General features: G+C 36.4%; 1 protein-coding gene and 1 non-coding gene across 2 annotated transcripts; both read right to left on the bottom strand.

Annotated features, from left to right (window-relative positions):
- Positions 1–9: 9 nt before the first annotated feature.
- Positions 10–82, bottom strand: TRNAA-AGC (transfer RNA alanine (anticodon AGC)). The gene has a single exon. It is a non-coding gene; the product is annotated as a tRNA-Ala (tRNA).
- Positions 83–6,959: 6,877 nt separating this feature from the next.
- LOC145596780 (uncharacterized) lies at positions 6,960–7,961 on the bottom strand. Its single transcript, XM_081652977.1, has one exon. The coding sequence runs from the start codon at positions 7,959–7,961 to the stop codon at positions 6,960–6,962; it is 1,002 nt and encodes a 333-aa protein (XP_081509103.1).
- Between the last annotated feature and the right edge of the window lie 5,182 nt (positions 7,962–13,143).

Here is a 13,143-nt window from a genome sequence, read left to right as displayed (position 1 = left end):
AGATAATCATGGAGATGCGGGGTATCGATCCCCGTACCTCTCGCATGCTAAGCGAGCGCTCTACCATCTGAGCTACATCCCCATTTTGCAATGTTTAAGTTTTTTCCAGTAATCTACTATATGTAGAAACTCTTGAAAGAATAGGGTTAATATTAAGAACTTGTTTTACAACAATGGATTTCAAAGAGATCAAAAGAAAGCTTTTAGATACTCCGATAATTGTTGTGTATATTTCCTTCAGATTATGCGGGGATTTATAGTACCCTTGCATGAACAGTGTTTACTCGATATGTACTGTTAAACACGCAGTGAAATGTCTAATCGAGCATGAGGTTATGAGCGGCAATATATACTTTTGCATGGGAAGCTAAACGGTGATGTTTGGCGGTATTCTTAATCCGTTCATATTACGCAATACGGTGCGTATTACAACACTCCCCCTTGAACGGATTTCTATAGGGTGACTCCTAATTTACATGTATGTTAAAATGTTACCGCTATTGTACCTATATGTTTATCTGCCTCATCAAAACCTTGCCAAGAAAAACCCTGTGGGATAAAAACTTGGACGAAGGAAAAAGAGTACAGCACATATAGGGCTCCCCCTAAGTTAGCACAGATCACAAAGACGACGCATGCCGGTCATATGCACGAGTTCTTGAAATTTGCTAGGTGGTAATGCCTTCGTGAATAGATCGGCTAAGTTGTTGCATGACTGGATCTGCTTGACATCAATCTTGCCTTCTTTTCCAAGTCATGAGTAGAAAAGAACTTGGGGTCGATGTGTTTTGTTCGATCACATTTGATGTAGCCTCCTTTAATTTGTGAGATGCAAGCAGTGTTGTCTTCGAATATTGTAGTTGGGTCTTCTTTGACTGTTTTGATGCCGCTTTCTTTTAGTATATGTTGGGTCACAGATCGCAACCATATACATTCCCTATCAGCTTCATAAAGGGCAATCAATTCAGCTTGGTTTGATGAAGTTGCTGTTAGTGTCTACTTGGTTGACTTTCAAGAGATTGTTGTATTGCCGTAGCTGAAAAGATAACCAGTTTGTGATTTTGATTTTGCTGGATCTGATAGGTAACCTGCATCAGCATATCCCATGAGAGTAGGATTTCCATTTCTTGGATAGAAGAGCCCTAAATCAATTGTTCCACGTATATAGCGAAGTAGGTGCTTTACTCCATTCCAGTGTCTGCTTGTAGGTTCAGAGCTATACCTTGCTAATAAGTTTACCGAAAAAGAAATGTCTGGCCTAGTGTTGATGGCCAGGTACATCAAAGCTCCTATTGCACTTAGGTATGGCACCTCTAGACCAAGTACAGCTTCTCCTTCTTGTCGGGGTCTAAATGGATCTTCTTTGATGTTTAGAGCACGAACAATCATTAGTGAATTCAATGGGTGTGCTTTGTCCATATAAAACCTTTTTAATACTTTCTCGGCATAATTGGATTGATGAATTAAGATACCATCTCTTAGATGTTCAATTTGTAATCCGAGACAAAATTTTGTTCTTCCAAGGTCTTTCATTTCAAATTCTTTCATCATACATTTAGCGGTTTCTTCGATTTCCTTATGTGTTCCGATGATGTTTAAATCATCAACATACACTGCTATTATGAAAAAACCTTTTTCAAACCTTTTGATGAATACACATGGACAAATTTGGTCGTTCTTATAACCTCTTTTGAGTAGGTACCCACGTAAACGGTTAAACCACATCCTCCCAGATTGCTTTAAACCGTAGAGTGATTTTTTCAATTTGATGGAATGTAGCTTTCGAAATTGTGACCTCAAAGGTTCAGGTAGTTCAAGTCCTTCGGGGACTTTCATATAGATGTCGGTATCAAGTGACCCATAAAGGTATGCAGTCACAACATCCATCAAACGCATTTGTAGTCCTTTGCATGCTGATACACTTATGAGGAACCTTAGTGTCGTGGCATCTACCACAAGTGAATATGTTTCCTCATAGTCGATTCCCGGCCTTTGAGAGAAACCTTGGGCTACAAGTCTAGCCTTGTATCTTACAATTTCGTCCTTTTCATTTCTTTTTCGTATGAACACCCATCTATATCCGACGAGTTTCACTCCTTTTGGAGTCAGGACTGCAGGACTGAAAAATTCGCGTTTTGCGAGAGATTTTAATTCAACCAGAATGGCCTCTTTCCATTTTGGCCAATCACTCCTTCGTCGACATTCACCTACAGATGATGGCTCGGTGTCCTCAACATCAGTGATGATTTCTGTGGCAATTGAGTATGCGAATACATCATTGACATATGTTTTTACTCTATCCCACTGTTTTCTAGTGTGGACGTAATTTATCGAAATTTCATGATTGTCGACGATTTCATTTTCACGCTCCCCCTCAGATGTACCATCTGACTCTTTAGATTCATCTTGGGGGTTGATTGTATTTTCATCATTTTGGATTTGATCCACTTTATTTGAGGGGTTTTCACTCTTTTTATTCCTCATTTTCACTCTTTTGGATTTTCTCGGCTTTAGGTCTTTAGCTCCGAGGGGTCTGCCACGTCTTTTGCGTGCTGCAATTTTATCTGAAAGTGGATTATCCATTTTCTTTGCTGGGATTTCAATCCTAGCAGGGGAATTTACTGAAGGTATATGTGACTATGTCACTCCTTTTGTATCAGTGAATGCGTCTGGCAATTGATTTGCGATGTTTTGCAAATGTATTATTTTCTGCACTTCTTGTTCGCACGCATTTGTCCTTGGATCAAGGCATGATAAATTTTGGGCATTCCATGATATTTATTTCCAACATGGGCCCTCTTTATCTCCCCTTAAGGTTGGGAAGAATGTCTCACTAAAGTGACAATCTGCGAACCGAGCTGTGAAAAGATCACCAGTCAATGGTTCGAGATATCTTGTGATGGAAGGTGATTCATAGCCAACATAGATTCCCAACCTTCTCTGTGGGCCCATTTTAGTACGTTGGGGCGGTGCTATGGGAACATAGACTGCACATCCGAATGTTTTTAGATGTGCCAAGCTAGGTTCCTTTCCAACTACTAGTTGTATTGGAGATAACTTATATGTCGCGCTCGGTCTTAGTCGTAGCAGAGCAGCGGCGGCATGTATTATTGCATGTCCCCATGCAGAAGATGGGAGTCTTGATTTCATGAGTAATGGCCTAGCGACTAATTGTAATCGCTTTATTAATGATTGTAACACCCTAGAAATTCCTTTCCTTAAGATACACACTTTACTCTTTGAAAATACGTTTTAGGAATATCTAAGACATTACCGCCACCGTGAAAACGGCTATGGAAACTATCAAAGATACACATCGGAAGACTTAAAATCAAAACTTATTTAAATAAATCAATTCAAAAGCCAAACCAACGAAAGTAAAGTTGAAAACCAACAAAACGAAAGTCAAGTAAAATCCACTACAACTTGAAACCATTTAAGGCCCTTATTCAAAACCGAATCAAACCAAACTTTTGCGTTAGTCCATAAAATAAACATCATAAAATAATCAATGCATAAAACACATCATATCCTAATGGAAGCTAGCATGATTCTCTCTTCACTCATGCCCCGTCATGAACATGCTTCAATACTTGAAAAGTGTATCTCTACTTGCCCCCACTACTCTCCATTTAGAATGGATCATCGTAGGGCCAAGACAAAGACATGGCCAAACACATACAACACACACAATCAGCAAAGCTGAGTACATAAGCGTAATTAAACACACTAACATGCTTTCTCCTATCATCACACACTCACCTCATTGCACCTGTTTACAAGCACACACAACAATCAACAAGACACTTTAACTAGACACTAAAATAATCCATTTAGCGATGATTACGCATCGAACGGGTTTCCAACTATACCTCCCCCAAATAAATTGAGGTTAACTGACACGGGAGCTAACCGTGCCAGCAACAAAACCACTCAAAGGTGGCGGAATTCCTGCGCATAATAATAAATAAAAAGGAATGTACAACGTCTTGTACTCCATTAGAAGTTATGGTTGAATATAAAACCCCATAACTCCCCCCCCCCCATTGTTCATACTCAAGGTATATACGTTCCAAGAGTTTTGGTGCGTAATCTCTTTCACTTTACGTTATTTACATGTTATTGGAATTGGTGATGACTCTCAAAGCATAGTAAATCAATCAACAATAATAATTCAATCAATCAAACATACCAATTTAATTCTTGAATATTTAGTGACCACATAATATTTAATGTTGAACCCTTTTTAATTCTACCTCAGTGTCAAAGACACCTTAAACGCATAAAGTGCCAAAAATCGTATCCCTCGGTGTTAAAAACACCTTAAGTGCACAAAGGCACCAACATACTATTTATTCCTTGTGTACATAGACACTTATATAGCTTCTTCCTCATGCTTAAAGCATCAATAAAAAAATATGAACCTTAATAAAATTCCTTTTCAATATTCCAAACATAATTAAACGATTAGTTTGATTAAACATGCTCTCTATCATGCCATAAATAAACATGTGGTTCATAAATAATATTCCAAACTATAAATTTCCATTCAATAACTCATCACAAATAAATCATGCTTCTCAATTCAATCACTAATAACATCCAAATCACAAATTTTCATTCCAAACCTAGCATGATACTATTTTTAATTAATCAAACACATTTAGCATGCTACTACATCAACATAACTATGCTAAGTACGCGAACGTACCTTGAATACGATCTTAAAATCGCCACGACTAGTAAAAATTGCTCACTTCGAAGTCTCCTACACATTAAAATTATAATAGAGCATTAAAATCCACTCTAAACAAATTTCCAGCAATATATACTATTTCAAAACCCCTAAAAAATAATTAGAGTAAGCTGAAATTATGTTTAAAACACCATAATTAAGTCCCACTTAATGGGTAATTTAAATTTCCTTCAAAAACATAATATTAAGTGTTCTACATAAAATTCCAGCACTTTATTTCTAATTAAAACTTGCTGTAATTTAGTCTTAAAGCACTTTAATTGAAGATCTAAACATTAATACATCATATACTTTCATAATTTCATAAATCAAGAACCTAGGGTTTCAAAAATTGGGGCTTTTTAAATTAAAACCAAAGCTGAAAATTAATTAGCATAGTTACAACATTCAAACATCAAAATTAAATCCCAAAACTCATAAATTATAATTAGATCTAGGCATAGATTAAATTAAAATAAGAAAGCTAAGGTTTTTTTTTATGGTTCGAAAAAGGGGAACAAAATGGGAGGAGGAAATGGCAGCCACCGGCTGTCGGCTGCTGGCAGCTGCGGCCACCTATTGCCGGCGGCTTGCGCTGCTGGCAGCGGTGGGGGGGAAAAGAGAGCAGCCGAAAAAAATAAGGGGAAGGGTGAAAAAGAAAAAGAAAGAAAAATAAGGAGGAGAGAGAAAGAGAAGTTTACCTTGGGTTTATTCCACTCTGGGCAAAGTTGATTTGCCTCATAAGTGGGATATTTATACCCCTTCTCTACTAACCCTCTTCCCTAAACTTTCCTCTTTTAGATTTTCCTAATTCCTTCCCTAATAAAACTTGTTAAAATTAAACTTTCCTAAAATAAAACCCCAACTTTTAATTAAATAATTAAATAAACTTTTCTTTTATAATAATATTAATTAAAATACTATAATTAAAATAATTACAACTATTTAAATACTTTATAAAATACATACTTTAAATAAAATACGTATAAAAATACGGGGTATTACAATGATTTCGCAAGGCCATTTTGTGTATGAACATGGGCTACTGGGTGTTCCACGTCTATCCCAATCGACATACAATAGTCATTAAATGTTCGGGATGTAAATTCTCCGGCATTATCTAGCCTAATCCTGTTGATCGGATAATCCGGGAATTGAGCCCTTAAACGTGTGATTTGCGCAAGAAGTTTTGCAAATGCAACATTCCTGGTGGAGAGAAGACTAACATGTGACCAACGTGTTGAGGCATCAATTAACACGAGGAAATATATAAACGGTCCACATGTCGGGTGTATTGGCCCGCAAATGTCTCCTTGTATTCTTTCTAGGAATGCAAGATTTTCACCTTCAAGTTTACCTTTTGAAGGTCTAATGATCAGTTTTCCAAGTGAACAAGCTTTACAATGAAGTTCATTTGATTGTGGGATCCGTATATTATTTAACGGATGTCCATTTGAACTTTTAATGATTTTTATCATCATGCTTGTTCCAGGATGACCTAAGCGGTCATGCCATATATTAAACATTTCCTGGTTGTCTACCTTGTGGTTAGACACCAAATATGTTTCAATTGGGCTGATATAAGTAAAATACAATCCTGAGGAGTATGCTTCTAATTTTTCAAGAGTCTCGTTATTGCCAGATTTTCTTTTAACAAGGTACATATACTCCTTTTTATTTTCATTAACGGTTTCCATGTGATAACCATTCAGACATAAATCTTTGAAGCTCAATAGATTACGTCGTGTTTTGCTAGAATATAATGCGTTTTTTATTGTTACTTTTGTACCTTTTGGTAATATTACGCAAGCTTTTCCTGAGCCCTCAACCATATTGACAGTGCCGGCAATCGTGTTGAGATTGGTATTTATTGGCTTGATATGAGTAAAGTATGACTTGTTGCTCAAAATGTTGTGTGTGGTTGCGCTATCAATTAGGCATTTTTCAGCATTTGTGTTGTTATTTTCCATTGTATTCACATGAATAAAGAAAGGATTAGTAAAACTAGCATCTATAAAAACACGTATGAGAAAAAAAAAAACACATCTTTATTATAGCATATTTTACAATATTAAAACACACTTGATACTAGGAAAACATGCTTAAAGAAAACTTAGGATTCCGGATGAAAAGGAATAACAAATACAACGGACAAACAACTCAAAAAATATATGACAATGTCGATGAAGCAAACACCACAGGACAAGCACATGATCGATGTAGTCTAGACATTTTCTATGTCATCAACAAGATAATCGGCTACATCGAGTTCTGGGTTAGGGGAACTTTGTGTGACAAAATTAGTTTTTGCTTGTTTCCCTTGGCCTCCTCTTGAGGCAACATATAGGTCCACAAGGTATTTTTCCGTACGATAATCCTTAGCCCAATGACCTTGTATTCCGCATTTAAAACACTTTCCTTGTGGCCTTCCTTGGTTTTGAAAATTTCCCTTTCCTCTACCGCCTCTACCTCTACCTCTACCTCTCAGGGTGGGAGTATTGGAAGTATTTTGACGCCAGTTTTGACGTCCTCTACCCCTTCCTCTACCCTTATTGGGGTACTGACCTCTGCCCTGAAAACCTCCTCGTACAATATTGTTATTCCAGCGCCTGCCTGTTTTTGTGGCATTTGTTTCTGGTATTGCACTGGTACCTGCTGGTCTCTGATTATGATTGGACAATAGGATTTGACTATTTTGTTCTACGACTAATAGTATGGAAATTAAGTCACAAAACCTTTCACAACGCCTCTCTCGGTACTGTTCTTGTTGTACCATATTATTTGCGTGCATTGTAGTGAGAGTTTTCTCAATCATGGCTCTTTCAGAGATTGGTTCTCCACATAATCTCAATTGTGAAGTTATGCGGAGTACAGCAGAGTTATATTCACGTATTGAGCTGAAATCTTGAAGTCTCAAGGTAGACCATTCATGTTGGGCCCTTGGCCCAATTATTCTCTGTAAGTGTTCGAATCTGTCTTGGAGGCAAACCCAAATTTCTCTGGGATCCTCAATGAGAATATACTCAGTTTTTAACTCGTCATGAATGTGGTGTTTGATATACACCAAAGCTTTAGCTTGTTCTAGAGGAGTAGGGTTTCCCTCTTCGGCGATAGCGTGTTCTAGGCTTTGTGCCCTTAGGTAGGCTTTTGCGTCCACCCGCCATTCCAGGTATCTTCCTCCGGAAATGTCTAAAATTTCAAAGTCCCGGTTTGCAATTTGAGCCATTTCTGATTACACGAAATTTTTTAGAAATTAGTAAAAGGGTAGTTAAATATTTTTGTATATATAAGGTTTTAAAGATTAGAAAATATCACTATGGAATGCAAGCCGTGGTGGTTCGAGTACCTAACTTACAAATAAGAGGTTAGGGGTTCGAAACTTGGTAAAAGCATAAACCCCGCAAAATTAATAAAGGCTGCATATTTTTTTATTTTTAATTATTATTAAAACTTTAATTAATATGGTACTTATTATATCCGAACAATGAACAAGAATAATACTTGAAACATAAACTGACTAAAATAAATTTCAAAACCCAAATAACTAAAGTGATATTATGATTTTGGGTGCTTGGATCTATTCATTACAACATATTTCCGATTATTCATATATATTTGTACCAAACTCATTCTTTGGTCTTTGTACACTTATTGGTATGCATGTTATGTTTTTAAACTTACTTTTTTATAAACCTTGGGGACACCATCCACATCCATTTCAACTCTTTAACAATTTCCCAAAAATTGTCCTAAAGCGTGGATGCCTTTTGTTTGGACAAATTAATATTATAATTAGCAAAAACATTCCCCATAAGCGATTACTAATTTTGTTGAAAAAAAAACAAAAGAAAACCCAATATGGCCGTTGGCATGCAACCTCCAACATCAGAACTTAAAAAATCCATTACAGGCATTTCAAAGTCTTTATTGGTTTTGGTATTTTGTTTTGTCAGGTTTGGTTTGCATGTAGGTTTGCATGTACATGCAAAAACTGGAGCTTGTAACATGTATCAGTTGCTTATACTTGTCTTCTAATATAATTTGCCACATGTAAATGAGTATGCATGTAATATATATCATCTTTATCTCTTCACTGTGAACACTAAAAAGGGTAAGAATCATTCATATTTGCGTCTATAGTCATCCTTTTGTTTTCTTCCTTCTTACTAATATCCTAATTCTCTTTCTTCCTCCTTCTTAAAGAAATATTCATACAAAATAATTAGGAGAAGAAAATTGCTTATAGTCAAAAATAAATTTGCTTCATGAAATAATAGGCAAAATTAAATTCATGTAATAAACGGAAAATTTGTCTTCGTACTTCTGGCCATAAATTGCCTACCATTTTAGGTGGCCTTGTTCTCAAAATAAAACGTAAGCCGACCATCAAGGCGGCATTTTGAGAGTTTGGCCCGTCCATATAGGCGGCTTAAAATGCAAATCTTGCCCTCCATAAAGGTGGCTAATTTGCTTAGTGGCCTAGTCGCCTTGGCAACGTTTACTACGAGTAGTAGCGGTGGTGGCGGTATCTATTTCATCTCTTCCTCTCTTATTAGTATCTGGAGGAGGGGGTTCGGTTTCGGTTGGTGGTATTGGGGGATTTTCATTGAGGTTAGGGACAACTTGTGGAATTTCAACGGCTTCGGCGGCGTTAGTGTTTCGGGCTTGATTTGTACTTCCTCGGGCTGGTTGTATTGTACCACAAGGTATGACATTACGCTCTACTACGAAATATATATGTGAAAGTGATATATTATTCAAAAATGTATTAACGCCATTATATTGGTGTTCCATTTTTGAGTAATGAATAATTTGATAGTTAAATTTAAAATTTGAAAAAGCAAAACTACCTTTTGAGTAATTTGAGCAAATTGGTGCTGATAATGTGTTTTACAACAAAGGATTTCAAAGAGATCAAAAGAAAGCTTTTAGATACTCCGATAATTGTTGTGTATATTTCCTTCAGATTATGCGGGGATTTATAGTACCCTTGCATGAACAGTGTTTACTCGATATGTACTGTTAAACACGCAGTGAAATGTCTAATCGAGCATGAGGTTCCGAGCGGCGATATTTACTTTTGCATGGGAAGCTAAACGGTGATGTTTGGCGGTATTCTTAATCCGTTCATATTACGTAATACGGTGCGTATTACAACAGAACTATCATTGTGTGTGTGTGTTTTTTTTTTTTTTAAGATAAGAAAAACTATCTAAAGATTTGGTTATTCGAAAATCTGATTCACATTAGATAATTTAGGGTATCCAATCTCATATTAATTCCAAATCAAACTATGATATTAAAGGAGAAAATGACCCTAAAATTTTAACCAAATAATTTTTTAAATGTAAATTAATAATTTGTTTCTAAGGGGGCCACTAACGGAAGCGGGAACCTGACAGAAAATGTTAACCTATAGCAAAAATAAAATAAAAATTGTTATAAAGGTAGTAAAATATAATAAAATTTAATGAAGGTGGCAAAATTCAAAACAAAACTTTTTAAAGATTAAAAGAATATAATAATAAATAAAATAAAATAAAAAAGATGAAGGGGATATGGTCATACTCAAGTAAAATATAAATATTAAGTAGAATTAATTTTGCTAAAATTTAAATATTTTTACTAGTTCTTTGTAATATTTACTCTTTAGTATTTTTGATAAATAATACCACTAAAAAATGAAAAATGGATTAATACCACAAAAAAAAAACCTTTTATAATAACACCACAAAAAAAATACAAAATTGGATTTCACCACCACTTAACGGATTTTGGATGGAATTCTTTAGTGGGGCTCACAATAAACACGTGCCAATAGCCTATTTGTCAAAACATTAATTAAAATACTTAAGAATAAAAAAAATTAAAAAGAAAAAAACACTAACCCGGTCAAGCCATACCACCCCCAATTGTGCCCCCCCCACCGCCGACAACCCAACCTAACATCTAGTATCCTCACCTTGACCGTCAAAATTAGCCCAAGTGTAACACCACCCCTAAAACCGGTGATTACACCCCTTCCCCCTCCCCGAAAACCACCCCAAACCTTTCAATTTTTCAAACCACCCAGCCCCTTTTCCCTCTCTCGGAAAACCACCCCTGCCCTTCGCCTCACCTCGAAATCAACCATTTTTGGGGCTACGAAGGTCGATTTAAGTCATTTTAAGGGTTAAGGGGTAAGGACAGGGTGGTTTTTAGGGTGGGTCAAAGGGGTTAGGGTGGTATTTGTGGTGGGTCAAAGGGGTTGGGGTGGTTTTTGGGGAGGGGTTAGTAGTGGAGTCGCCAGTTTTGGGGGTGGTTGATATATGTGTTTTATATGCTATTTTATCCCCCGTCCCACGGTTATTTATATGCGTATTTGAGCTCTTCGAAGCTACTTTTAGTACTAATGTGTGGTTTCGAGTGTTTTGTAGAGTTGACATTTCTTTTGTAGGAATTTTCCGGATTTGTGGGTAATTCCTATGATTTTTTGGCCACTATGAGATATTGAAGCTTGTAGCACATTCATGACTGTTGATTGTAGCCCATGACCAATCGTATCGGTGATTAAGGGCTTGGTTCGTGGAGTTGGTTCGAGCTATGGACCAAGGAAGACAAGGTTTGGGCCTCTTATGAGTTGAAGCCCAAAGTAAAAGAGAAGCAAAGATCAGCCAAAGAGAAAGTTCGGGCCCGTTCGGGCGGATACCCTGATTACGAAGGCGAAGCAAAAAGGCGGGCCCGATCGGGCACGTGTCTCTTGAGGGAGATTAAGCGGCTGTTTACTTTGTTTAAGCTTAGGATTTTCTAGCTTAGTATAAGTACGCTTTTGTTAAGCGAGTTTAGGATTCTCGCTCTCGCTCTCTCTCACTCTCACTCCTTAATTAAATTCTCAGACTTAGTTTTAAGTTTTTGGATTATCTTTCTTGTTTCTCTCTCTACACTCTTGGTTTATGCAATTTCATACTTCCTTCTTTTGGTATTATCTCTTCTCTCCTTTACTGCTTATTTTCATTGCTTTGATCTTAATCATGTCTTCTTTATTTGCTTTGATTAGTTTAGATTTAAATATGTGTGAGTAGTTTAATTCTAGGGTTCTTGGGGGATCTATAATTAATATGAAGAGATAACTTGTTATTATTAATTATTGATATGATAATTTCTTATTAAATTGTTTTAATGCTTTACAATTAGATTATATATGAATCGAGCAGATGTGATTTGATTGTAGAAGCATAGCGATATTGAATTGATGAATCGAGCATATGTTAATTTGATATTAAGGCTTTTTTCAATAGGAACTTAGATCTAGTAAATTGTGATAGCCTGTTAGATCTATGTTGATTAATAAATTGCGAGAGCTTGTTAATCATGTTATATGTGCAATGTTAATTATTGATTGTTATGTTTTATCCCGGAATATTAATTATTGGTGAACCTGTGATCCTAGCTAGGCTTTTATTTATTGATTTCTAATCTCCTTAGTTTAATTCCTCTCACAATTATATCATTAATAATTTGGTTACTTAATAGTTTAGATTATATTAATTAATTAGGAATAAAAAGACTTGTTTCCTTGTGGATTCGACCCTACTTCTCTATCTACATTAGTAAGAGGACTTAAGTAATACTTTTGATTAGGTGATACGACTTTAGCCTGTCGGTGGTGGACTGGTGGCTGGGCTGGTTTCAACGGTCAAAGCGAGGGTAGGGGTGCCTAGAGGTGATCAATTGGCCGGGCCTAGGTAAAAAAAATTTGCCCATTTAGCGGGTCGAGCCGGGCCGGACCAAACTTCGAGCCGGAAAATGTGTGCCCAAACTAAGCGGGCCATGCGGGCTTTTCGGGACAATTTTGAGCCAGGCCAACAAGCCGGGCTCAACTTGATCACCTCTAAGGGGTGTCGACGACTAGGGTTGGGCTATCGTCGATGGGGGGTCACGGTTACCGATGTGGATCTGTCATGGGTTAAGGTTTAGGCCTTTAGTGTTTTTTTTCTCTTTTTGTTTTTTTTTAAAACTAATAGGTTATTAACACGTGTTTGTTGTGGGCCCTACTAAGGGTTTCCAAATTTGATAAGTGGGGGTGAAATTCAATTTTTGGATTTTTTTTAACTTTTTTGTGGTGTTATAATTCATTTTTTATCTTTTTGTGGTGTTATAAAAAAGAATCCTTCATTTAATTATCAGATGAGCAAAAAAATAACATTAAGTATTTTTTTTTTTACGGGAAACATTAAGTGCATCTTACACACATAATCTATATAAAAATTTGACGAAATTGGCTTCAACAACACGAACTTATAACAAGGTACAAGTAGCAGCATAAACTTTTACAGTAGCTATAACAACACAAACTTTTTCATTAGGTGCACTAAATATCATAAATGAAGCTCGATACTAAAGATTTTGTCGAAGACAGGGTATCTAAT

The sequence above is a fragment of the Chenopodium album genome, chromosome 20, assembly GCF_948465745.1.
Source record: "Chenopodium album chromosome 20, dcCheAlbu1.1, whole genome shotgun sequence".
In the NCBI taxonomy this organism is placed as follows: Eukaryota; Viridiplantae; Streptophyta; class Magnoliopsida; order Caryophyllales; family Amaranthaceae; genus Chenopodium; species Chenopodium album.
Note: the sequence above shows the minus strand (reverse complement) of the source record. Positions and strands in the feature narration are given on the sequence as shown.